General features: G+C 41.9%; 3 protein-coding genes across 15 annotated transcripts in view; 2 read left to right on the top strand and 1 right to left on the bottom strand.

Annotated features, from left to right (window-relative positions):
- Nucleotides 1-601: 601 nt before the first annotated feature.
- Nucleotides 602-25,573, bottom strand: part of LOC107226750 (cilia- and flagella-associated protein 298) — a 40,082-nt gene continuing 15,110 nt past the window's right edge. The window contains exons 1-6 of one of the 7 annotated variants that reach the window (XM_046745855.1): nt 9,775-10,598; nt 9,314-9,662; nt 7,914-8,204; nt 7,618-7,811; nt 7,206-7,525; nt 602-3,942 (exon numbers count right to left, since the gene is read on the bottom strand). In XM_046745855.1, the coding sequence (XP_046601811.1) occupies nt 3,813-3,942; nt 7,206-7,525; nt 7,618-7,811; nt 7,914-8,204; nt 9,314-9,518 (1,140 nt within the window). In that variant the 5' untranslated portion in view covers nt 9,519-9,662; nt 9,775-10,598 and the 3' untranslated portion in view covers nt 602-3,812. Of the gene's footprint in view, nt 3,943-7,205; nt 7,526-7,617; nt 7,812-7,913; nt 8,205-9,313; nt 9,663-9,774; nt 10,599-25,573 lie in introns of those variants that run through there. The other 6 variants (XM_015667662.2, XM_046745856.1, XM_046745857.1 and 3 more) reach the window with 6 other exon arrangements.
- Nucleotides 9,240-25,489, top strand: LOC107226767 (protein tipE). 5 transcript variants are annotated; one of them, XM_046745862.1, is made up of 5 exons: nt 9,240-9,244; nt 20,166-20,416; nt 20,933-21,191; nt 21,276-21,443; nt 22,024-25,489. In XM_046745862.1, the coding sequence occupies exons 2-5, from the start codon at nt 20,185-20,187 to the stop codon at nt 22,316-22,318; spliced, it is 954 nt and encodes a 317-aa protein (XP_046601818.1). In that variant the 5' UTR covers nt 9,240-9,244; nt 20,166-20,184; the 3' UTR covers nt 22,319-25,489. The 5 variants fall into 5 exon arrangements, with proteins under 5 accessions (XP_046601818.1, XP_046601817.1, XP_046601816.1 ...); XM_046745861.1 differs by lacking the exon at nt 9,240-9,244 and adding an exon at nt 13,640-13,736 and having other exon boundaries at nt 19,888-20,416; XM_046745860.1 differs by lacking the exon at nt 9,240-9,244 and having other exon boundaries at nt 19,218-20,416.
- LOC107226740 lies at nt 16,003-21,061 on the top strand. 3 transcript variants are annotated; one of them, XM_046745854.1, is made up of 2 exons: nt 16,003-18,527; nt 20,933-21,061. In XM_046745854.1, exon 1 carries the CDS (start codon nt 17,174-17,176, stop codon nt 18,515-18,517), a length of 1,344 nt encoding a protein of 447 aa, XP_046601810.1. In that variant the 5' UTR covers nt 16,003-17,173; the 3' UTR covers nt 18,518-18,527; nt 20,933-21,061. The 3 variants fall into 3 exon arrangements, with proteins under 3 accessions (XP_046601810.1, XP_046601809.1, XP_015523137.1); XM_046745853.1 differs by lacking the exon at nt 20,933-21,061 and adding an exon at nt 18,795-19,072 and having other exon boundaries at nt 16,003-18,523; XM_015667651.2 differs by lacking the exon at nt 20,933-21,061 and adding an exon at nt 18,795-19,072 and having other exon boundaries at nt 16,674-18,527.

Below are 25,573 nucleotides of genomic sequence, written 5' to 3'. Positions count from 1 at the left end.
TACATTTTCACACACGAAATTTAATCGGTATATATATATATAATATATATGTATGTGTATAATTGATTTTTTAACGGTCGAAATTTTATAATTAATAATTTACATAATAAATTGAGAACGTGTTGTACATAAATATAAATTCGCGATCATGCCGAAATGCATGTTGTTGTTTTACCTTTTCTTTTTCTTTTTGTTCTCAACGCGTAGGTACGTGCCAAATGGTACAAAAATTATTAATGAACATTTTTTTTTTTTTTTTTAATTTTATTTTTTAATTTTAACTTTTTTTTTTGCATTTTCCGTAACACTCGACAACTCATTTTATTATTACATCGTGACCACAATATGTACGTATGTATGTATTTAGAGTATGAAACAATACCGTTTCCACTTGTAAATAATTATAATACATTTTCTGTTATTTTTTATTCATGTATAATTGCATTTGAGGTGCGTATAGATGAGATATAATAGTCGATTTGATTTATACAATATACATGTGAAATTCAATTCGTGTGTAATTAAAAATTATCCTTGTAATTAGAAAATCAATCAAAAACACGGCCGGAGCGGGTGGAAGGAACGATTTTGGTGTTTGCGCTTTTTTATAAATCTTAGTTTTTATTACAATTTTTTTTTTTTTTTTGTTTTTTTCTTAAATTTTTCTCTTTCCATTTGTATATTTATTGTTACTTTTTTTCTCAATTCTGTCTTGTAGCCGCGCTGGTTGATAATGTTATATTTATGCCACTGTGAGAATAATTTGCTCGTAATCATTCGTGTGGTGTATGTGTGTGTGTTCGTGCGCGTGCGCATTTGTAATTCTCGCTGTTTATATTATTATTACTATTATTATTATTATTATTATTATTATTTCTCTCCATTTTATTACCTATAATGTATATTAATATTCCTTATCTATTATGATATTAACGTTTGAAGGTAGCGCCCATTTTAGTTAAATTGTTAGATTTTTTTTTTAAAGCATTTCTGTGTTCGTATTTTTTTTTTTTTTTTTATATTTATTTATTCAGTTATTTTATTTTATTTTTTTTTAATTTTCTGGCGAAATTATTACCTTGCAAAGTAGCACAGATTATTAACAACAGCAACTATACAATATTAGACTTTTTTTTTTATCTACCTTTTTTTTCTTTAGCCCTTTGTGTCCTCAATTTTTTATGATCGTAATGTGTATTCTTATTTATATATAATTCCTTGCAGTGATTCAAAAATGCGATTATCTTCCTTATCTTTTTCTTAATGCTTTTCTTTCCCCCCTAATTTCGTTTTTCGCGTAGATATACATTTCGTTAATAATATAATATATTGCTCCCGTCTGAAATCCCTCATACAATTATTATTTTTAAACGATCCGCATCACCAACTTCGGCATATATGACGTGTTGGTTAATTTATGTTTTCAATTTTTTTATTTTCTCCATTACTTTTACGTTTAAATTATAATACTTATACAATATTCTCTTCTTTTTTTTTTTCATTCGCTCCGTCTTTAAGTATTTATTATTGTAGATCACAGACAACTTGTTCTTAATTCATAAAAACAATTCACTTATTTCCCGTAGGTTAATAATAACGTATAATTATATATTATTTATTGTATGGCTTACACAAGATTACTTTTATTGAAAATGCAACATCTTACGCGCGTATGTTTATCTTAGAAGATTATTTTTAATTTTTTTTGTTTTTTCTTTTTTAGTTTTACTTTTACAAACTATCGATTATTAGTTGCGTGTGCTGGGTGGTATCGGTATGTTTTTGTGTGCAAGTCGTGTTTTGAGCTGTTTTAAAAAAAAATATGTATTTCGACAATTCACATCTTGATAAGTTTTTGTATAACTTTATCGATTAGCACAGAAAGCAGAATTGCGTTGATTCCTTTTGCGTACAAATTCGTTTCTTGAAATAAAAAAAAAAAAAAAGTGACCTGCTTTTTAATAAATCGAAAAACAGAACCAAAATATATCATAATGTAATTACAAAAAGAAAGAGAATAAGAACTGAAAACTGTCACTTTTATAAACTAATCCTCGTGTCGTAGTCGTGTCTATATGTAGGTATAATTTAATAATTGGTGTTGTACGTTTGTTTTCCGGTGGCCAGAATTTGTGTAACGATGCACAGTGAGTGGTGCGAATATCTCGTAACGCGTTCACACAGCAAGCGAAGTATACGTTTTTTTTTTTTGTTTAAAATTTATCAACTATAGTACGTAGTAATTTTTCTTTTTCTTTTTTTTCTTTTCTCAACTAATTATGCGTACTTTAAATTATGTTCTCGATACTTAATTAATTATATGCGACGTTATCCGTTTTACTTATTCATGCAAATGCGTTATTTAGTATACAGTATTATCATAACTATATAATACAATGCGTAATGTGGTGGTGTTGAAGATCATCAAGTTTCTTTACTTACATAATCGTTAATTGAATATTTTGATCAAACGGGGTAAATCAAAGCACGATGACTTTTTTTCCTTGTATATTTTTTTCTTCGTTTTATCACCACCACCACCAACACGTGTGTAGTAATGCTTGTTTAATTTCATAATCTATGCGTGTACCGATGGTTATTCGTGAAGAAACGTATGAAAAAAAAAACCATCGGCAATACAAAGAATAATTATCCTGCACGTGTTTTTTTCATTGAATACAATATTTATATGGTTTTAATTAACGCGCGGTATATGGCAGATGATTATTGATTAATCAGTTAATTTAATTATTTTAAAAGGCGGCGATCAGCAGAACGGGAAATGTACATCAACGCTTTAGCGTTGAGTGTGACGGATATTTATACATGTTAAAATAGTTACACAACAGTCGTACAGACGCGTTTGATCGAAAAAGTTTCATCCTTGTTTCGTTTTTTGTTGTGATTTTTTTTCTTCTTTTTCTTCAGTGTCAATCAAAACAGGCAGTGATAAGAGAGAAAGAGAAGTTAATCGTCTGTTACAGGCGTGCAATCAGTTGATGAATATTTCTGCGAGATTTTGGTTTAGCCATGGTGTGTGGTAGGATTTCTGTTCTCAAATATTAATAGATATAATCAAGTAAAATATAATTGCATAGGTACCACAGCTCCGTTTTCTCGTTTAGCATTATTATACGGCAAACTTATGTAGCACCACAGTCTCAGTTTAGAATTATGTAATAATCTTCAATCAACCAATCAATTCATCATCATCATCATCATTATTATTATTATTATTACTATTATTATTATTATTATTATGCATCAAGGTAATAAAATTCCCTAATTTTTATTTATACGCGTATATATTTTGTTATCGTTATTATTTGTATGTTCGTATGAATATCGTCGATTTTATTACGTCAGTTATGTGCTGGCATATTTTGCGCAAAAATAAAATTGTAGCAATAAGAATCACACTCTGCGGTGTTGCTTAGTCTTTTCTTTTTTATTTTTTCTTTATTTTAGTATTTCGACAAGTGTGGTCGGTTGGATTACGTGTTCGGGTGATCGATACTCGAGGCGGTCGCGGCTAGTACGTGTAATGATTTATTTTCCGGCCAATTCCTTAGCTCCGTGTGAAATGCATATAATAATATAATTTATTTTCGTTATTCGTATTGCTCCGTTTGCCGTTCTATACGCGCACGTCAATTATGCTGATAATTATTAATTTTTTTTTTTTTTCTCTTCTGAATCATCTTATTATTTAGATAGAATTTGTATAAATTAATTCATTCACTTCTCCGCATATGCAATTTAATATTATCATGTTTCTTCTCTTAAGGATACTCAACCGCGTATCTTTGGGCTTAGTGGGGCTTCCACGAAATGTTATTCAGACCTTGGAAATGACGTTTCAAACTGCCGCCATCGGCCCAGGTGGAGTTGAGATACTCGTCGTCATCGTCTTGCTCAAGTTTCTGAAAATAAACGAAATCACTTCATCAGGGAGTTAGAAGGCGCCGTTGAATCGGTCAGTCACAAATAATATAACTTTTTATTTTTCCACGCGGTATGCAAAATGTATTCTATATCGACAGTGTCGCATTTTGGGTAACTACGCCTACACGGTATGTGTTTCGTATGCACAGGCACGCCGCAACCGCAAATATCCGGTTGCGCGCAGCCGCGTTTCGTTGGCTCGCATTTGCTGGCGCCTCGCGGTCTGGCCATAACCGTGCCTGCACTACTAGTTTTGTCGTAACGAAGGCGAGGGGTCTTCTCGTGGCGTCTCGCTGCCTACGGAAGGCCCCTGAACCTCTCGCACGGATTTACCCTCGACGTCGAAATCTACGGAATATTATTATTCCCGGTGGAATTGTAACCGGCAGACCCGACGGTAAATTTCACTAATTGTAAATGAGCGTGTGACGTACTTTCGACTTTCTTAATTCACGATGATCGATTACCTCTATTTATGTCTATAATCGAGAAACCTCGAGTATACCTCCAGAAACGGGGTACTTGCGAATGTATGACGAAATTATAGGTATGTCTGAATACCTGGCCTCACGATATTTCGCCGTCGGCAATTCGCATTGCCGATTTATCAAGCTACTAACCGCTGTTATTTGCTTTTGCACGTGTGCGTGTATAGCTGAATTATCATGAGACAGCTAATCGACGTCGTGCGTACATGTATAATCGAGATTCTAACGGGCAGCTAAATCCAGCGACTGAATTATCGAAAACCACCCACCTACCCTATCAATTAACTCTTCGGAGCCAAGCCATAAACAAATTTGGTTTTAATTAGTTTTTACGTTGTTAACAAGCGTCCAATTACTAGCAATGAATAGAATCAGGAAAATAGATACGCAGAATGACCGAGTCTCTGTTTTCCCCGTTTGCGTCAACGTTGTTCCGCGCATCCACCGCTGCTCATTAATCGCTGACAATTTGCAAAATTCATTTACCCGCGTCATTGGAGTGACCGACTGTTCCGCAACGGTTGTAGGGTATAAGTTACTGCAAGGTACAGTCACTCCGGGTTTCAGGGCGGCTGCTAGTCGGGGGGATGAATCGATGCCTGCGTCCTTTCCTCGCCGCGGAAGCTTTTCTCACGCATATCGCGGCACTTTCAACCTTCGACGTCGCACGCAACCTAGAGTACCTTATTGCACCGTGCGTATGTAATCTTTACGCGCGTATACCCTCGGTCTTCCACCCTGCACTCAGTTCTGCGTCCACGAGTTATCGTGGTGGAAATGTGCTTTTATATAACGCGAGAATGTTCTACGCGTTTCTTCATGCGTGATTTTCGTGCACAAGGTATACGTTTCTATGACTGTATAGTGAGTCTGCGAGTGCGCATGTGCGGAGTACCGAAAATACCACTTTCAAGTCCTGCGCGCATGCGCTGTCGCGAACAAATATGACTTTACGCGATCCTAACCTCAATCTCCTGCTTCTTGAAAAAACGCGTACCATACTCTCGCATAAAGAATCGTGTGCAGCGAGGAGGCAACGGTCTTTTCGCCTCGCGTATTCGCAATATTCGCAGTAGTAATACAAGACCGGTTCTAAACACAGATTCTTTTACCGACATTGGGAGTGTCGGTGAGATGTCGGTAGAGGATCTGTATCCAAAACCGGTTTTGTATTTCTATTCACAAGCATGCTCTCGCCTTCGACTCTTATTTGCAAATTTAAACACGGCGCGAAAAGAGCGTGTTTGCCTCCTCGTTGCACAATGTAGCACTTCCGTCGTTCTCGACACGTACATCGAGGCCGGATGACTCGCTGGTTCTTTATTTCTGCCTCTCCAGCTCCTCGGAGAGGGGCAGGGGGATGTCCGCTCGACTTCTCCCGATACCCCGACCAAAGCGAATGTTGTTTTTCTTCCGGCAGCGAATACAGCCCTAGCTGTCTCTTCGCGGATAGCTATACACTATTCTCTCCATACAAAGCGGCTACGAGCTCGTGAACGATACGGATGGGGTGGATGACGGCGGTTTATATGATCTAGCGGAACGGATAGAGTCAGACTAGAGACGAATTTCTGCAGACTGTGCGGCGCCGTACCGCCAGAGGCAAACAACGATCGGGGGTGGAGAGCTTGCGGGCTACTTCGGATAACCCGAATTTACTAACGACATCTGGAGCCGGACCAATTCGTTCTTCGTCAACTAATCACCCTGCACTCTGCGCAGCATTTCATGTCTTCCGTTTATGATCTCCCGATGATGCACTAGCAGGTTCAGTTTTTATCGTTACGCACACCAGTTTCTGACTGGAAATAAATTTTCTCCGTTTCTGCACTGTCTACGTTCGTATGCAAATCCCGGGAAATATGTATTATGCGCGTATTTATATTCGAAATTTATACCGGCATATTGGAAAGCCGCAATTTTCTGAAAGTAGGTACACCGCGCGATACGCTTTGTGTAATAGCTTTCGATTCGAACGGCCCTTTGCACGAGAGAGAAAGAGCGACGGGACGACCTCGAAGAGAAATAGATTTTCAACCCGTGCATCTGCACCGTTCAGTCTATACCTTCTATATTTAGAAAATGTCGATTCCATTAACCAATTCAATAAATGTCACCTGCCTCGCTTATGCAACGTACACGTTTCTAAATAGCTGCTGGAGAGCTTCGTGATGTACAGACTTTGAAAAAATACGAATTTCATTCTTCTGGAGATTTTATTTCCACTCGATAATACAAGCTGATTTTTATTCGTACCGTCTTGTAGATATAGAGCGAAAGCTCGTTTTGTCTCTCAGTTAACGGCGGCCGGGCTTGAGAAGAAGCCTTTGAAATTACGACGAGTTGAAACATCGAAGCTCGCGCTAGGAAACCCCCGAAGTGTTTTGCTTTCACGAAACATTGTCAACGTAGAGCTTACCAGGCAAGCTCGTACCTAATCTCACGGTGCGGTATGTTTTTTTCTCGTCCCCGTCCCGCACCTCCGTCTGTCTACCTATACGACATTAATCTTACGTATCCCTAGGAAACGATCAATCACCCTTATTCTCCGACCCACTCGAACGGAGAGTTCGCCACAGTTATTTATAGCCCAAAGACAAGTGATGGAAAAGCAGAAAAACCTGACTGAATTTAATAAGAAGATGATCAGAGAAAATAGTTGGTACGATTTTTCATTGTTACATTGGCAGTTGGTCGACGTTTGGGATCGATAAGCATCCTGACTGCTTCGGTCGGCTACTACGAGGGAAATAGCATTTGGTCTTCGCTTACCCTTGGACGGAAAGTGAATTTGGTATTCCATCAAGACTTTCCCTACTGATGTCGTCGGCCATCGCGACCTTCAACTGATGCCCAAAGCTAGCCAAGTCTTCTCTGAAGGCCTCGCTACCGGGCGTCAACGCTCCGCTGGTCGGCGGCAAGGGGGTCGCGTTGCTTCCGTCGACGTCGATGCCCTCGTCGACCTCCTCGCGGTCGACCAGGACCTCCTCCTCTTCGTTGTAAATTTTGAAGTAGGCGATGGTGAGATAAATCACCGACACAATGAAGGATGGAATCGGAATGGCCATTGCGTAGACGAGGTTCATGCGGACCTGGTGCATCGTTATCGTGTGGTTAGGAGGCGTTCGAAGAAGACCCCCAAGGGGTAGGTGGGGAGCGTAATAATCGTGTCTCGTATAGTGACCTGCCACATGTCCAAGTCGCTGATGACGATGCCGGGGTCGACCTTGGAGTAGTAACAGCTAAAATTGTGCCCTATGATCGTGTATTGCTTGTAGAAAACGCTGCAGTTGAGCATCGGCGGATAGCCGCATCCCTTGACGTTCGGGAATAGCTTCGCCCCGGTGAAGTACCACTCCGAGTCGTTGCCCATCAGACCTACGGAGCCGAAGACGGTGTTCGTCAGTGACCGGTACCGAACCGGAAGCCGGTCGCGCGATTAGCACACATCGTACCGTTTCACCTGCATCAACGATATACCTGTCGGGTAGGGCTTGGCCAACTCAAAATCATCCTCCTCTCCGAAATCCTCGTTCACCTCTTCGGCGTAGTCGTACTCCCTCAAGGCCCGTGAACGTCGCGAACGAGCAACGTTCGCCTCTTCGTCGCCCTCGACACCTCCTCCCGCCCTGCCCTCCTCGACTAGTCGCGAATCCTCAAGTTCCGACGTACCATTCACCGGGAGCTTGTAGTTGACCCGTATTTGCGTACAATCGTACAACTCTTTGGTACAACCTTCTCTGCACGATGTCCACGAGCAGTTACGAGTACCTGAAGCGTGCGTGAGAGGATGATAGCGACGACCTTCCTACTTTCATGCGGTTTATCATCGGACACACAGAACACACAGACAACCATCAGGCAATTTACAAGGGACAGCGAGGAACCCTGCAGTGATGGATCAACTTTTATGCGGCCATTGAGAAAAGACACGGACAATTAACAGTGGTTCCCGGTTCTACGAGGCTAACGCCGGATGCACGCTTGCCAAACTAACGAAATCCTTCGGGACACTTGCCAGGATAAAATCACGGAGATAGGCTAATAAACTAAAAACTACTTCTGATCTCCCGAGGGAGAATAAAAACAAACCGGGAGAAGAAGTAGATGGAAAATAAGATTAATAAAAAAAGCGTCGCACGAAACTCGGTCACACGGAATTACCGACCATTCGCGAGGGAAATTGGATCCAAGTGTTATTGCGCGTGTTACAAAAGCTTGTGTGAAAAATTCTCTGACTTATTCCTGTTGGCTACTGTTCACCAGTTCTTAGTGTTTCCCTTCCCGCGTCGTCCTGTAAAACGCGCGATTACTCGACCGTGGAAAAATAACGGACGACGTTGAAATTCCGACTAAAGAACGACAGGCGAATTAACGCTTGTACGCGAAGGGCAGTTACCAGCACATACCGGACAGGGACGATAAGAAAAAAATTTACATCCGTACCGTGGTGACTATCTACGCAGTATTTTCGCTTTCGGATTTACAGTTGGCCACGACATTAGCTGCGGTACAAGAGTTATGGCTGTCTAGGCGTGCAGGTACGTAACGGATACGAAGCAATGCGACAAACGTGCTGGGAATTTTGTAGTTTGGATAGCGAATAACAAGGAGATTGAGGGAAGGCGGAGGCAATTATGTATACAGAACGACGGAGCGGTGCAGTAAAGCGTCCGGGAGTTGGGTATAGTGTTTCGTTGCGCAGTTGTTAACAAAGGCAAACTTCCGTTCAATTACGAGGACGAGAACGACAATGACAACGATCCTATGATAGCGCGAGAAGGCCGGCGTGGAAATGTGGGAGTGAGTGGGTATGTGCGATACGTGGAGTACGTGAAAGACGAAACGTGGAAACATCGCTGCGACGGCTTAGCCTTCACCTCTTCGTGACTCCACGTCGATGGTGACACACTCGGCGGGCTGTGTTTCGAACTGCATGAAGATGGTCGTGAAGGCAGGGTCGATCACGAATGGGACCAAGAAGAGGAAGGCGAAGAGGCTGAAGGTGCCGAGGAGAATGAAGAACGCGGTCGTGTAGAACAGTAGCTTCTGGAGGAACGTTTGGTTCTCCTTGTCATCCGCCATTTTGGAGAACCGATCCCGTTCGCGATGTGTTGTTTTTTACAATCAATTCTTTCTCCTGACTTTCTTCGATCCTTATGAGCTGTTACCGGCTGCTTTCAAACGACGGAATGTAGATCTTGAGGTAGACGAGGCTAAAAATTTATTCTACACACATCGGTTAGCCTCGCTTCAGAGGGTCAAAGTTACCAGAGCCTGCATATTATCTCGTTTGTCAAAAAAAAAAAAAAAGAAAGTTCTTCTTTGACACTACAATTACCTCTCGATCAATTGCAAAATCCAATTCTACAACGGCGATTTGTTTCATTACCGAAATGAATTGTTACGGATGTACGGATTCATCGAGCATTTACTCCGGCTTAGTCTCATGGCTGGAGGGATCTCTTATGCTTGTTTTACGAAAAGTAACCCAAGTAAAAATAAAATAAAACACGAAGGAAAAGAAAAAAAAAAGGAAAGAAAAATATATCTAGCGTTGGGGATTCATTCGGTGCTGGCGGATTGACCAGGGCTCGATTAAAAAAACAAAAAAAAAAAAAAAAACGAATCAACGGTGACGCGGTGGTAACTAAACCCCCTACAGCGAGGTACCGTCGGGGCTGCACGGTGCCCCCTTTTTAAGCCCTCTCATCCTCTGGTCAAGGCCTTCGTATCCCGGACACTTCTTCCTTGACTCCTTGTTATTTTCTCCTCCTCTCCCCTTTTCCGGGCGCTTTCGGAAGCGGTGAACAGGCGGGAGTCGAGGGGCACTATTTTACCACATCGGCAATCACTGTCCACATTATTTGATACGTTCGATTGATTTCGATTAAAAATACTAGTCCGTTCGACGGGTCGAGTCAACGCCGGTGTGCAGCAGCCCGATCGCTGTGCAGGTCGATTATCTCACGACATGTGTATTGTATGAAAAATATAACAACAATGGTAACAAGAACGATTTCTGCTCGGCGGAGAGTTGCGTGTCAGTCAAGGATTACGTGTGTACGTATGGTTTATTTTTCTAATGAGGGGGTAACCTCGAGTGGAGGATAGCACCCTGCTACGTAATCCTTGGTGCGGCGGCTGACGCCGGGCTACTGCAGGCTTCGGGCTTCGGGCTTTGGGGCGAGCTTACTTTCAACCCGACCCCAGCGCCGCGACGGCATCTGGTGGCATCGACCGCCGCGTCCAGGGCGTCCCCCGTGCAAGCTCAAAACCACCCTTGCTCGCACCCCCTCCTATCGCTATTTATTATTCATTCAAAACGAGTTGCCCGTCTCAGGATACGTAACTCACGTTCCACCCCTTTTCCTTACTTTTTCGGTATATGTCTCTGGGAAAAAAAAGGGGGAAAAATACCCCTGTCCTTATTAGTTATTAAAAGAACGAGAAGCCAAAATGCAACGGCGTAAAGATCCCTTTGCTGTAACGGTAAACAGATATCGTGCCAAGGGCTTGACGATTTTCATCGTTCAACAGCCCATCGCGGACGAGGAGAAGCGCCTCTTGGCCAATCTCCGATTTATCGATAAGTGAAAAGCTTTTGCCGCGGGGTTCCCGGGTCTCTGTGAAGAGGAGCACACGGAGGCAATGAGTAGATTATAACTTTGACGTATACACGCCCACTCAGTCGTGGGGGGGGGGGGGGGGGGGGGTGTAACGGAATGTTCTCGAATCAGAAGGGGTTTCGTGCTTTGGAACAAAGAGCACTTTACAATCTTGAGTCTCAACTCAGTCGGCGAAAGAGAGAGGCTCGAGAGAAATTGGCGTCAACAATGATACTGCGCCTTCTACCGCTAACAAACCCTCGACTCGCTCTCTTCAGTTTCAGTCTCACTGCAACCGGAAGACAATGACTTTGATCAGACGTAACGAAAGCTCAACACGGATCGTCGCGTTTAGTCGGCTCGTCGTTGTTTCAACGAGCTTACAGCGAGAAATCTGACGAGGCAAACGAAAGGGAAGATGATCCATGTCGGGTGTCTTCTACCGTTATCCTACAGGGGTGAATTTCCTCCTAACTAATTGGATGAATTTACAGATGCGAAACCAGAGGCCAGGCCGGAGGATCCTCTTGCAGTCTTCGTCTCATAGGCGAATAACAAATTCTCGACATTCCGTAAAGCTCGGAGCTTTTTCCCTGCGGCGATGGTCGGCTTCGTATACTCTCAGGCGAGGAGCGGAAGCTGAGTGTTGACTCGGAAGTAAAGAATGCAGAATTATCCCCAAAGCCAAAGATACTCCACTCCATTCGGACATCGTTGAAGCTTCTTTCCTGGTTCTGGTTGGTTATTGCCATCGCTCTTTCCGCAATCAGCAACGACGAGACATTAAAATTTTTGCCTTGTCCGCAGATGTCAAGCGAAGCTTCTCGACTCAAATTCCGGAATCCTGACACCCGTAAAGGACGTTAGTTCAAGCTTTGCCTCCTTGCTCAAATGAACCCCAATGAAAGCTCTGATTTCCCGACGTCTGGTTCGCTATTATAATCGAATTTGCCAGGCGCAGGGTGAGTTTCTCCTCCCTGTATAACAATCTTGTTCCTGTCCGACGGAATATAATTCACTGTTCGACGTATCGCTAGCGACTACCTTTCATCTTGCTTATACTCAGGGCGAAATCTCCACTTATAAATTCGAGTCGAACACGTAATTTACAGTGGCCGACGGTGAGAGGTTGACCTTAAGCAATTTCTGGTGTTGTTCCAAGAAGAGATATGCGAGTGAATCGGCGTTGGCTTTAAGCCAGTCAACCAAAATGTGGGCCAAATGCTTTTCCACCCCAACCGACCGATCCCAACGCCTTTTCCCCTCTCGTTGTTAACCGGTTTAATTGCAAGTACCAAGCCGGAGCAAACGGAAAAATTAGTTTACGCTTAGGTGATTATCGAGTCGTTTAACCTTCATCGAATTGTTTTTTCTTCTTCGCTCGTTCTATCCTTTTCTTTATATACCGAACGATCTGCGGATCAATCGTCGTTGTGTACGAATTATTTGGGTCAAATATGTATACAGTGATGCGGATAATTTAAACGAATACCTATGTTCGTCCGCAGTCGGAAAGTGACAGGTTCTGATAAGGTCTTCGTTAATAATTTACCGAGTCCTTACGTGGTAGCTTCCGTCAAAAATTGGGTCAAACTTTTATCTTCTCATTGCGAACAACCTATCTGTCTATTATTATTTCGTAAAAACATATCGCAGGGTTATGTTTCGATTCGTCAGGACTCTGGCGATGAAACGAGAATTCTCTTCTCATTGGTCAGAGGTAAGCTTTAATTTCACCAAAAGCAAAGATCACATCCCGTCCCCTCGGTCGCGAGCATCGAAAGGGAGCAAGTTTTTCCCGTCAGAAATTCTTCTCTTCTCGTTTATCCGCGGTATCGCCGATATTGGAAATATCCGTCTGATATTTATGACTCACACACCGATACCTGCAGCTCTGCCTCTTCTTTGTTCGGCCGGGAATTTATTCCAAGTATACACCGTCGATAGCGTGTCGAGCCAGACAACCAGGTTCGAGAAACAAGCGCCAAAGATGCGGCATGATTTACGCTCAATCGTCGCAACTTTCAAACTTTTCGCTTTCGCGTACGCGTTACTTGAAATCATAAATCGGCTAATTACGAGGCTTATTAAACTTATATCAACCCGTGGATCGGTTTATTAAAAGTCTCGAGTAGCCCGCGGGAAGTGATTGGATTTTCCTATCTCCCGATGAGGCACAAAGTGCACGGGGATGGAGAACAATGCCGATGAAAGGCACGAAGCGTGCAGGGCAGAATGTCGGATTACGTAACAATAGCGGAGGTGCTGCCGGGTTTAATAGCACCAGGAAATCCCATTTCCCGATTCCCATTCACCACCAGAATCCGACAATGTGTATATTTTTTTTTTTCTCATCCTCTTCCGCCAACTTCCCAGCGGATCCTGTGTCGGGACACATCGCGCATCGCCCGTCGACGTGTGTAAAGTAGGAGGCGTGCACGTACACACATCGGAAACCCCGAACCCGGGGGTCGGGATTAGGCAGGTATTGGAGTCGGGGAAACATTGGCACTGCATTTGTCGTAGTGACAGGTGTATTGATTTTATACTGCAATACGGCAACCCCCAGCTGGCGCTTCGGTTGCTCCAGGTTACCGCCATATTTGTTTCTCTTACGGGAGCTTTTCGCTACTGTGTGTGCAAACGCGAGCTTTTTCCAGGACTAAAACCTGCCCTCGGTGTCTGGCGCCTTGACGTGAGTAAAACAATTGATAATACGATTACACGTTGTTGCTACGTCGTTTTTCACACTTTTTTACACATTGCCAATTCATTTTACTCCCTATTTCTCTGACTGGTGCCACAAGATGATTTCACCACTAAAAACTCATACACGGATCATTCGTCCGTGATCGCGGACTCTGTGCAATTTTCGTGTGTACGAATATGTCAGAATTTTGACAGGTGGTCGCTGTCATTGATACGTGAACGTGTTTAACCAACTTTATTGTTTTCACAAAATTCTTCGTCTGTCATGAAGAAAATTTAATTTCAACGTTTCGACGATAGTTTCGTAACGAGCTTACTCGAAAGAAAATCTCACGTGGTTTATAATCTTCGTCATCTCCCGGCTGATTAATATTCCCACGCTCAAATTTTCTACCCGAAAAAGTTCCTCGGTGAAAATTATAAAAAAATTTTGGGTATTTTTAGAGCCTTCTTTATTTGCCTAGAATTTTTCGACTCGCGAATAATAATAGTAATTTTTATGTTTCATTACTTCGATGTCAGTGACACTTGCCAAAATATTGCACATCAGTCTTCAATTATTCAAGGGAAGAAATACACCCTGAATTCCTTAACTCTCCAGTCCTACGGCTGTTTACGCGTGTGTGCGTGGGTGAATACTAGCTCGATTTTATTCATTGCGGGTTAGAACGGTATACGCATAAAGTTACGTAGGTCACGAGACCGATCGATCGTCCCTTAACCCGCTCGAATCGCACGGAAGAAAGTTTATTCCTTGCACAATAAGGTGCTCGAAATTTTGAGTGAAACTTACATTTTTCCGCGACAAAGCTATTCCCGAACGGTGATAATAATGCGCTATAAATTGATTAGCGAATATTAAAATCGGGTTTAACAGCACATGTGTGATTATTGAAAATTACGCAATGAAGAATTCACACCTTTTATACGTGTGATAAAATTCTCCCAATGAATTCGATATCTCTCTCTCTCTTTCTCAGTCAAACAATATGAATTTTCCAAGTTAATACGCCGGTGGAGAGAATTAATTTTCCCTAATTGGTCCCGTTCATAATTAACAAATGACAGGAGTAACACCGGCCGTCACGCAATAACGACACCTAATGACGATACCTCATGTTATACTTATTATTATAGAAAACCGCACCGGGCCAGGTTGCTTATATTTTATTCATTTAACACGTTTCGTTTCATCAGGTAGTTCGCCGTTATTTTTTTCGCTCGCTTTTTTCGTTTTTCACCACGTCGTTTTCATCACGATTTCAACTTTTGTCGCGATCATCGGCTGATGAACGATACGCGACATGTAAAGTCACTATTCTACTTCGTCTTTTTCCAACATTTTTTTCAAATCATTTTTCCAACATTTTTTTTCCTAATCCTAAGGTGACATCTTCTTTTGATATTCTCGGTAGGTGGTCGTTTTTATCCCACGGGAAGTTGTGCTCTGCTGGTTAGTTCGCGACCCGGATCGATAGGAAATGAGAGAACCGTGTTGCTAAATTCTTTGGTACCTTTTCCGTTTTCATATCGTATATATTTTATTTATTTTTTGTCTCTTATCTTCTTTCTCGTAAATCAGTCCCGTTTCTTCAGCGATTTCAATTCCATTTTGTAAATCATCGCGAACATAAAAGCGTATATTATATTATAACCCTTGAAAATTTTGTCGCTGTTATCGTCCACCTAATTTTTTGTCTCCTTGTCGTGGGCGTTAATCATTTTTCAACGGACAATCCACGTTCCGCGAAGAAGGCGGACTGATATCGCGGTAACAACAAGTTAATAAGTGTATATCACGTTCATGAGAGGGCATAAAGTGGCTCAGACTTTGCCCGAGTCAAAACCATTTAGTAATTTGGCTAATAGGAATCGAGTTGCCGTGTGGTAGCAAGGCTGGAATTTAAGTGGAAGATCCTGTCGCCGCGTGTTTCGTTATAACCAGTGTAATATAATAATTACTAAATTGCGAGCAATAAGACTCAATTCTGGAGCGGAAAATTTAGCGATCGTCTCATTCTCCGTCAGACGTCAGATCCGTCTGGACGCGTCCGTTTCGCGATACTTTTGCCTCGATTGAACTTTTCTTTTTTGTTTTCATAACTTTTCAAGGTTGGATGTAATCTTACCGCGGCTCCGTTCACATCGTTCGCGAATTTTTGACACAGGTATTCAATCGGTTTGTTTTTCAAAATCGAATCGTGCTCGTCTCAAGAAAAATACGCTTGTTTGTGGTGTAGTTGTGTAAGTGACGTTTTAATATTAATTAGCGAGTAAGCTTATACCTTAGTGCATCGATACGAAGTAAGTTTGACGCATTGTTTTAACAAACCTAAATTGTTACGGTATTTTTTCGATCGAATGTAATTACCAACAATCCGTATTTTTTCCATGCGCCAAAGTAAATTCGTACCGATCCCGCATTAAATATATAGAACATATTTCCTCTGTTCGTGTTTGATGTTCGATTTGCACAAAAGAGAAGAAAAACAAAAAAAAAAAAAAAAACAACCTAGCGTCGGCGTTTGTTAGTATAAAAATATTTGACCCGCTTACTGTATTTAACGAGATATATACATAAATATCTAATATATACCCTCGGTAACAACTTTTCTCTACGTACTGGAAAGTGCGGAATTACTTTCGTATCGATCCACGAGTTTTATATACCGTGTGTGGAGGTAGTCAAGTTTTACCTGGCATGAATCGATACCGTAATAATCCAGAGCGTACCCGAGAAGGAGGTTACCACAGTTCGATTCGGTGCCACACGCGATGAAGAGAAAAAAAAATTTTAAATAAGAAAAAAGAAAACCAATAATGAAAAAACAAATAAAAATAATCGAAAATTTTCGAAACGCGGGAACGTAGAAACATTACTACGTGAGATACTTGCAGATCGTACGGAATATCCAAAGGCGGAAAAAGAAGTCCTGACCAATTAAGCCCACCTCCTATCTCGAAAGGCTGAAGACTTTCCGGAAACGGGTCAACTTTTTGGATTTAAAATTGGAAACATCGTTAATCGATGATCGGGCTTCGACTCGCCTAGGGGGTGTGAAACTCCCGTGGTTTCTAGGTGAAAGAGGTAGGGTGGGTGTGACGTCACTGCAGTATGCCACAACACTGCGCAGGTAATATTGATTCGTGCGCGGAGGTTTGTTCGCGCATCGGGCGTCAGGACGAGGGGTGTGCGTGATCCGCGATCGGGTTGGAAGTACACCGAGTGCGGAATCGGGGTTTCGCCTGAAGGATATCTGCGAGAGGGAGCGAGGGAGCGGGGCAGTTTCGACCTAACCATCCGAGGGTGAGCGGGTTCGATGGATCGCGAGAGTGCCGAGGCGTGAGTCGCTCCCGCCCCGAATAAGCCCGATATCGTCACACCGTACGAATTCGATAAGCGCGCCGAGTCCTGACTCCAGGATGCCGAAGCCGGTGCCCGTCGAGGATCTCGTAATACCGCCGCAGGACGGCCGGATATGCGGCACGATATGCATCTGCCAGATGACGGCGGTTCTCTCCTCGGTCGCCCTGGTCTACCTGACCGTCGCCATATACATGCCGAGCACGAGGGCGTTCCAGTCGGGCATCAGCGAGGTGCCGGTTATGTGCACGACTACAAGGGCCGTCAACAAGGACGGCTGCGATTGGGGAAGCTGCGGCGAGTGGTGCCTCTCCAAGACCTCGGGTGCCTGCATCCAGATATACGTGAACCTCAGGAGGAACGGGTCGAGCATCGTCCTGGCCAACTGCACCAACACCGCGAACAAGACGTGCTACGGCATCGATCAGGAGAACGCCAAGAAGTCGCGGTGCATAGCCGACGAGTGCAGGAACCTGACGGGCACCTTCAACTGCACCATGGGGATGTGCATCAACATCACCGACGCCTTCGAGTGCATGTTCCACGACACCGATCCGGCACTGAAGTGCTCCGGACGCCGGGGGAAGATCACGTGCATCGACATCGACGGACTCTTCAGCTGCAACCGGGGAACCTGCGAGCGCATAAGGACGCCGTACAACTGCGACAGACGTTGCGTCGACATACCGACGAGGAACAAGAACATGATACTCCTCAGCGGCGACAAGGTTTACCTCAGTCAGTGCGAACGGGCGATCGACGCCGACACGGGGAGGGAGATTTGGAACGAGGAACGGGGCGACGTTATGATGGCCTCGTGCTACGGGATATACAACACCAGCACCGGCGTCGAGGCGGTCGACTGCATAAACGGGTCCGTACTCGAGAAGAGCATGCTCACCGACCTGACGAACTTCACCTACCTGTCCTACCTCAACGTGTTCGCGACGAAGCCGCTCGACGAGACTCGGCAGGTGGCGCCACCGGAGCAGGACCTCCTCATCGCCAACGAGAGCAGACTCCTGATAAACCTGGAGGGGTGCGTGAACACCTTGAGGGACGAGTGCAAGGAGTTCCTCAGGGAGTACGGGAAGGACGGCACCGACCACAACGCCAGGGCTCGGTTTCCCTGCTTCTACGCCGAGGGGAATACCGGGATCGTTGTGTCCAGGTTCAACCTCGAACGGACCTACAAGGAGTTCCTCGTCGCCTTCATCCTCCCGAGTGTTCTCTTCATCGTCAGCTGCCTCACCCTGATACTCTGTCAGCGAACGGTCGTCGTTGGCGACGATGCGAAAATGCGGTTCAAGGGAAAACCCGGAGCCGCTCTCGCTTCCCTCGAGAAGAGCGCTTCGGGAAACTTGGGCGATGCCGGGGGAGGGGATTCCGTTATGGCGCTCTGAGATCCGGCACGTAAGAATTTCTTTATTTATTTTTTTTCTCTATTTTATGTCCGTTCGTTCGTCCCATCTTTCGTTTCGTTTTATCGCGGATGAATCCGATCGATCGTCGTCGGGGGATTCGGGAAAAACTTGCCGAATGCGGTACGACGTAACTGTTTTTACACCCAATCACCGGAGGGCACCGGTCAGGGAAATTTCCTGTTCAAGTCGTTGTGTTTCACTTGTATTCTCGCTATTTCTACTAATTGCATTCGTATTTGGTCTTTTTTTGTTCCAGGCATTCCCCTCCTGGAGGAGAGCCCGGCCCGTCAGTCGGTTTTCTCACTGCGTGGGCACTATTAAGGTGTGGATATGGAGGGGAACGCGTGATTGAAATTCTGATCGTTGTACGAAAACGACAATGTTCTATCTCTGTGAACGGAAAGATTCGAGATGTTCAAATAACGAGTTAAATCGAAAGAATTAAACTGAAAAAAAAGAATGCAAAATTAAATTTTCAAAAAAAAAAAAAAAAAAAAAAACACAAAAAAAAAAAATAAACACAAAAAAATCACAGTTGAGAAACGAAAACAGGAAATTATATATTCGTTGAAAGAAGAAGGGAAGAAAATTTTCAATCTCTGAACTGGCTCTATTCAGGTTGCGATATTACCACGAATTTGAAGTTGAGAGACAAGAAAAAACTAAGACAAGAAAAAAAAAAAAAAAAAAAAGAACAGAAAACAAACAAACGCGATAATATTTTGAAGAAACAGAGGATTTAAAAGAAAAAAAAAAAAAAAAATGGCACTGATATCCGCACATTTCGAAAGCACGCAATTTTTCTCAAATCCAATATTGTAATAATTATAATATTATAATCGAGATTATAATGCATTGCATACGCGATAATACGACGAAGCATATAAGGCACGGCCGCACGTCCTATAGATGATCGGTTTTTTCATAAAAACAAAATATAAAAACAATTTTAATAGGTTAATTGTTAAGTAAAATAAGCGAAGAAAAGTTTTGCTGTACAGACGCGCGACGCAGGAATAATTAAATTAATCACGTCTCACGCAAAAAGTATATTAAATTCAATAAACACACGCATACATACCTATAGGATACATAGCATATGAAAAGAAGATTCTATTCTAATAATTGTTGCTATTGTTATCATTATCGTTGTTACTGCTATAACTATATTATTATTGTTGTTGTTGTTATAATTAATATTATCATTATTATTATTATTATTATTAAAGTTTACCAACACGATTGAAATTCTCTACACCGTATATTACGTATGAAAACCGCGCAACGCGACGCGAGGGGAAGCGGATTCGTATATCGATTTTTTATTTCCCCGCCGTTTCTACTGCCAGATGATTGAACGGGCGTTTGGAAAAATCTATCTTCCCGCGGTGCCAATATCAGTAATCCTGTTTCCACCTAAAAGAGAAGATCGGCGAAGGTAAAAAAAACGGAGAATCGAACCGTCCGAAATAGAGCGAACGAGCCCTCTTTGCGGGGGTGAAGCTACGAGGATAATATCCAACGATCTCGAGGGGTCCTCGGGGCCCGAAAACGGCACGATCATTGAATCCGACGAGGCGACGGTGATCATGGGGAGCCAGGAGGGGGAGGCCAAGTCGACGGCGAGCGTGACGGGCGTTCTGCCGATGGTCGAGGTCGCCAGTCTGATGGAGAAGGCCAAGTTCTACACTTCCCTCTGCCTCGGGACGACCGCGATTCTCGCGGTATTCGCCTTCCTTTTCCTCATACCGTTCGTCGTCGAGCCCGCGATATCGACGATACTCGCCGACTTCTCGCCCCACGCCGTCGCCTGCGTCGCGACGGACCACGTCTACGCCGAGGGCCTGAGGAACTGCTCCTGGGCCAGCTGCAGGGAGGGTGCGTATCCGGGTTCGATTAAATTTGACGGCGAAGGGATCGAGACTTTTTTTTATTATTTTATCGCTGGATGGTTGGGCGTTGAGTGTTTGATAAGGGGGGTTGAAGTTCCGAAAGCTTCAAATTCCGAATTATTTGATGGCGAAACTTGGAGTAAGGAAATAAAACTTTGCAGAAAACGAAACTTTGACTCGTCGGATTTCGGACAGTTCGAAACTTCTGTGTTTCATTAAAGTTTGATTTTTTTACTTTAAGTTTAGTGGTAACCTAATTAGTCAAAGTGACATTCAAAGGGCTAGTATGTGTCGTAACCGAATATCTGATCAACTCAGTTTTATTAGTACAGATTACTATGGTTTTACGGTAAAATGTTTCGAAGGGTCAAGAGATTTGACTGTAAAACACTATTAATCCGGTCTAACAAAATTGAGTCTACCAAACGTTTCGTCACGAAACTCTTTCCTCCCCCAAACTTGCGAAATATCCTGAAACAACCCTCTCCGATTTCCCGAGCAGGTTGCACCAGCGCCGCTCTCCGCTGCCACCAGATCAGGGTGAATTACTCGAGGGTGCCGTACGAGGAATTCCTCGCTAAACCGGCCGGCCTGATCCCCTGGGACGTGGCCAACACGAAGTTCTTCGTCAACACCGAGGGGTGCGGATACCCGCCGAGGGTTAACTGCTCGGAGTTCGCGAGGAAGTTCGGATACGGAAACATGGGAAAGATCTTCCCGTGCTTCTACAGTCGGACGCATCCGGAAACCGTCGTCGCCAGGTGAGAAACACCGCGAGAATTTTCCCGCCGATAATTTATCCGCGAATCGCAACTTCCTCATCCCTCCGTATTTTGCTGTTTCAGGTACTCGTGGGACGAGAATCTGAGGCATCTCGTTATGGCCCTCGTAGCTCCGATCGTCCTCTTCGCCGTCTCCCTTGGCGTGCTTTGCTACTGGTACTGCCCGCCGATCGGACGAAGATGCGGAAGCCCCGGACGACCGTTGATCGACAAGTATGCGAGGAAGGAAGAGTAAGTAGCGTGTATGTATGCAGTGCCTCGGTGGCTATAGACGTTCTAATATCTGTCCTTTCGTCGGGGCGGGGTTTCAAGTTGCGAATTTTAAAAGCACCGAAAGCCCCGGATTCCCAATTATTTGGCGGAGAAACTTGAAGGGAGGAAATCAAACTTTGACGAAACGACCAAGTTACGAAAGCCAGGATATAAAGAAAGATCAAAGTCGTGAAATTTTACCGAGCCAGAAATTGACGGAACTGAAAATCTTCGATCAGATTTCACAATTTTCTCACATTCGAAACTTTGGGCGTCGGGTTTCGAACTGTCCAAACTTTGGTGTTTCGTAAAACCTTTGTTTCGTTACTTCAAGTTTCTAGACAGAAAAAAATTCGGAATTAGTCGCTTTCGGAACTTCTCGAATTCGGAACTTTAATCCCGCCCCGTCCTTTCGTCTAATTCTCGATCGATTTCTTCGGGCGATCCGAAGCGATCGATCCGCATGTCGAGTTTACTTTCCTGTTTTTCTTTTTCTTTTTTTTTTTCTTCTCTTCTCCTTTCTCTTTCGTTTTCGTAACGTCTCAACGGCAACGTCAAGTTTTTCCCAATATACAGCATCCTCGCTGAGGACGAATTCGAGGAAGACGAAGAGGAGTACTGACTGCTGCCAAGGGCTCATCCCCCAGCGAGGGAATGACGCCGATCACGTCGAACAGAGGGAAGATTTCATTCTACGAACAGTATACTTCGCTTCCGATCCAATGTCAAGTCCCGCATATCTTTACGACGATTTTGCTCAGGTATATAACGATCGTCAAGAATTGTCTGCAACGCGTAGGAAAAAATATTCTTCTCGCTTGCTAATTTTCGAATTATACAATCTACGAAAATAATTACTTGGTAATAATCCACTCTCTAAAATCTCTCAAGCCTCATCTTTTTTGATAATTCTGCGTAGACCAGGTGCTTTTTTTTTCTATATGATAAATTGTGCGAGCGAAATCCACGAACGATTAGAAATCGTTGGACACAGCTTTGGATTTTGATAATAGAGCAAGTTTGACCGCGGGCAGTGTGCGATGTAAATCTATAGTAAATTCGGACTCAATCATCTACCAGTATTCCAATTAATTCTTAAATGTAAATTACATAGAATCGTAAAACCCGATCTAGATTGACCTTCGTCTGAGGAAAGAAGCAAACAAATGAAAATAATTATTACAATCAGTGTTTGTATGAAAACTGTAATAATATACTGGACTGCACTTACTCACGCCATTTTTATTCTGTTAAATATTAATATCAATACCTAATACGATACTATAACGTATTGAAAGAAACTGACGCTCACAGAGTTTATCGAATTACACAGGAATTATAATACTTCGAGTCTTGTTGTAGTTATAAAAAATAAAAAAAAAAATTATAGCGCACGATTTTCAACTGACATTGTATAGTATGGGAGGCTTAGAGTGAACATAGCTGCACAGTATCGCAAATTTTGCTAAATAAATTTGAAGCATGAAGAACATATACAATGATATTAAGCCAAGTAAAGACGCTGTGAGTAAATGAACGAATCGCGCGATTGTTGCCTTGTGATTTCTTTCTTTTTTTTTTTTTCTTTACTTTCACGCACGAAAAAACGTATTTAAAACACATTTGTTACGGACGTATCAAATTTCGCAAGGTAAACCGTGAATCAGGTCTCCGAGATATAAGTAAACAAAGATTCTCATATATATATTAATAAATATATAGAAATGAACATAAGTTCATTGCCTGTGAATAATAATACTAGTAATAATAACAACAACAAAATAATAACGATAATGATAATTCTATTATTAATAAGTTTAAGTATAAAATTGTTGAGAAAAAAAACAAATTTTTTTACACGGGCGTTGAAATACATGCCATGATTGTCGATGTTATGAATGGTGGTATAAAATCACGTACTACGAACGTAAATATCCATATATAGATGTAGGAATATTGTTTAGTTAATAATTTTTGTCAGCGGGACTCGCGAAATATTCTATGCGCGCTTCGAGCCGGATGGCTATGATAATATTATACGTTGTCTATCATTTTAATATATACAGTTACGGAGGTTAGATAATAATAAATATGTTGAGATTTTATTTTGAACAAGAAAAAAGAGTTATGTATAATATATATATATATATATATATCTAAATTAATTGTATATATTTATTGCGTCAGTTCGAAGCATGCGAAGAACGTATCTTGCCCCATTCATCTAGAATGGTTGTGAAATATTGAACCTCCTCGCTATATATGCAGTAAGAGTATTTTTCAAACGCATAATTCTCTCCTCTCGATTTCGGACTTACTTGTTACAGAAACGAATCGAGGGAGAAGAGAATATTGTTTTTTCCTTGTAAAACGATTACTCACGCATTTCGCACTAAATTTGTCATTCCTCTTATACACGTACATATATATATATATACATATATATAAAAGGCTTGCTGATATAATAATTTTTGATCACTTTCCCCGTTCACGGTAACGTAATTATTATAATACTACGTATTATCATAAACTAATAATCTTCAAAATTCTTATTCCTCGTTGTATTCGAAGTACTGGCACAGTTGACCGAATACGCATTACGTTATAGAAACAAGTCGATTATTGATTAATCAATTGATTGACAAAACGTTTGCTCAATCACGCAGATACAATCAAATTGCAGCGTAAAGGGAAATCAATAAATTAATATCGCGCGTTATCGTTTTGGAATTTTGAATCATCAAAAGTACCAAAAAATTACAATTGCACTATCGTTGACAATTTAATACGTACTTTCTTGTTGTAAGGTGTGAAAACAAACGGAGAAAGTTTTTGGGTTTCGCAAAACAAGAGAAAAAGTAATCAGTAATCGGAAATTAAGAATTTTCAAAACACCAACGCACTTACGGAAACCCCGACAATCTGAGTTTTAATTCCGGAACCGTAAAATAATTGAATGTCAGTACTTTTGTCAGATACTCATCGTAGATTAATCACATATTGTTATATCGCAGTTTAGTGCCAATAAAATTACAGGTTATCGAAATATATAACACTTAATTAATTAATTCTCTGTCTTCGGTACACGGGTGATATAATACTCGGTGGAGAATAGTGTAAAAAAAATATAGCAAGGAGAATTTGAAGAACAAAAAAAAAAAAAAAAAAACGGAAAAAAAATGCATGCGCTCTCTAACAATAGTAGCATATTACTATTATATACACAATCACGTTGCTAACGCGAGGTGTGAATCCGAAATAATATATTATCATATGCATTCAATAATATACGTAATGTATTCTCATAATAGCTCAAATTTTGACACCGTATAATATACATAATAATAGCGAACTGCGTTCGTAGCGAGAATTTTTCTTTTCTTTTTTTGTTTTACGCACACCGTACGTAATCGTTACAGGAGAACGATAAATTTAAAAACATGTACTCATCTAACTTCTATGGTAATTCAACACGCTATAAAAATTGGGTGAGGGAAAATCTGATGAGCTGCCTTTAGGCGAAGAGTTAGGCGAAAATTACCGAAATGAGCGTATTTTAGCTGTGCGAATTTGGCTCTATACTTCTTCAATCTATTATTCGGATTTATAATAATAGTAATAATTGCGTTTTACCTATCGATAATATTTCACCGAAAAAATGTTCACCGCTTCGTGAGGAAATTTTTAAAGCTAACGAAACCAGAAAAGATTTGTACATACGACACATCTATACTAATACGTTAATACGTTACAATATTATATATATATACATATATATGATATGATGTAAAAAAAAAAAAAATAAAAAATTAAAATATGCGATCAATTCAGTTAATATGCGCGACTTATAGTGTAAATATACCATAATAATAATGAATATTGTAAGACTTGTCAAACACGGAGTACAGATGTATATATACGTATAATATGTAAAGATTGGAAAAGAAATTATTACGATGATATAAAAATAAAAGAAAAATCTTCTTTCCGTTTTCCGCAAATAAATATTCACCGTTGAGTTTCAATTCCTTCAATAATCACCCTCCGATTTTACCGCAGTAACAAATTGATTTGAAAAATATGGCTGTTTAAATATCTTAGAAAAGTAA

This window comes from Neodiprion lecontei, chromosome 7, assembly GCF_021901455.1.
Source record: "Neodiprion lecontei isolate iyNeoLeco1 chromosome 7, iyNeoLeco1.1, whole genome shotgun sequence".
NCBI lineage: Eukaryota > Metazoa > Arthropoda > Insecta > Hymenoptera > Diprionidae > Neodiprion > Neodiprion lecontei.
Note: the sequence above shows the minus strand (reverse complement) of the source record. Positions and strands in the feature narration are given on the sequence as shown.

Excerpts from the sequence above, each read along its gene's own strand:
- LOC107226767 (XM_046745861.1), top strand. The coding sequence starts at position 20,128 with ATGGGGAGCCAGGAGGGGGAGGCCAAGTCGACGGCGAGCGTGACGGGC. Across the intron at positions 21,192-21,275 it reads CCGGAAACCGTCGTCGCCAG|GTACTCGTGGGACGAGAATC; the intron begins GTGAGAAACACC and ends TTGCTGTTTCAG. Across the intron at positions 21,444-22,023 it reads AAGTATGCGAGGAAGGAAGA|TTTTTCCCAATATACAGCAT; the intron begins GTAAGTAGCGTG and ends GGCAACGTCAAG.
- LOC107226740 (XM_046745854.1), top strand. The coding sequence starts at position 17,174 with ATGCCGAAGCCGGTGCCCGTCGAGGATCTCGTAATACCGCCGCAGGAC.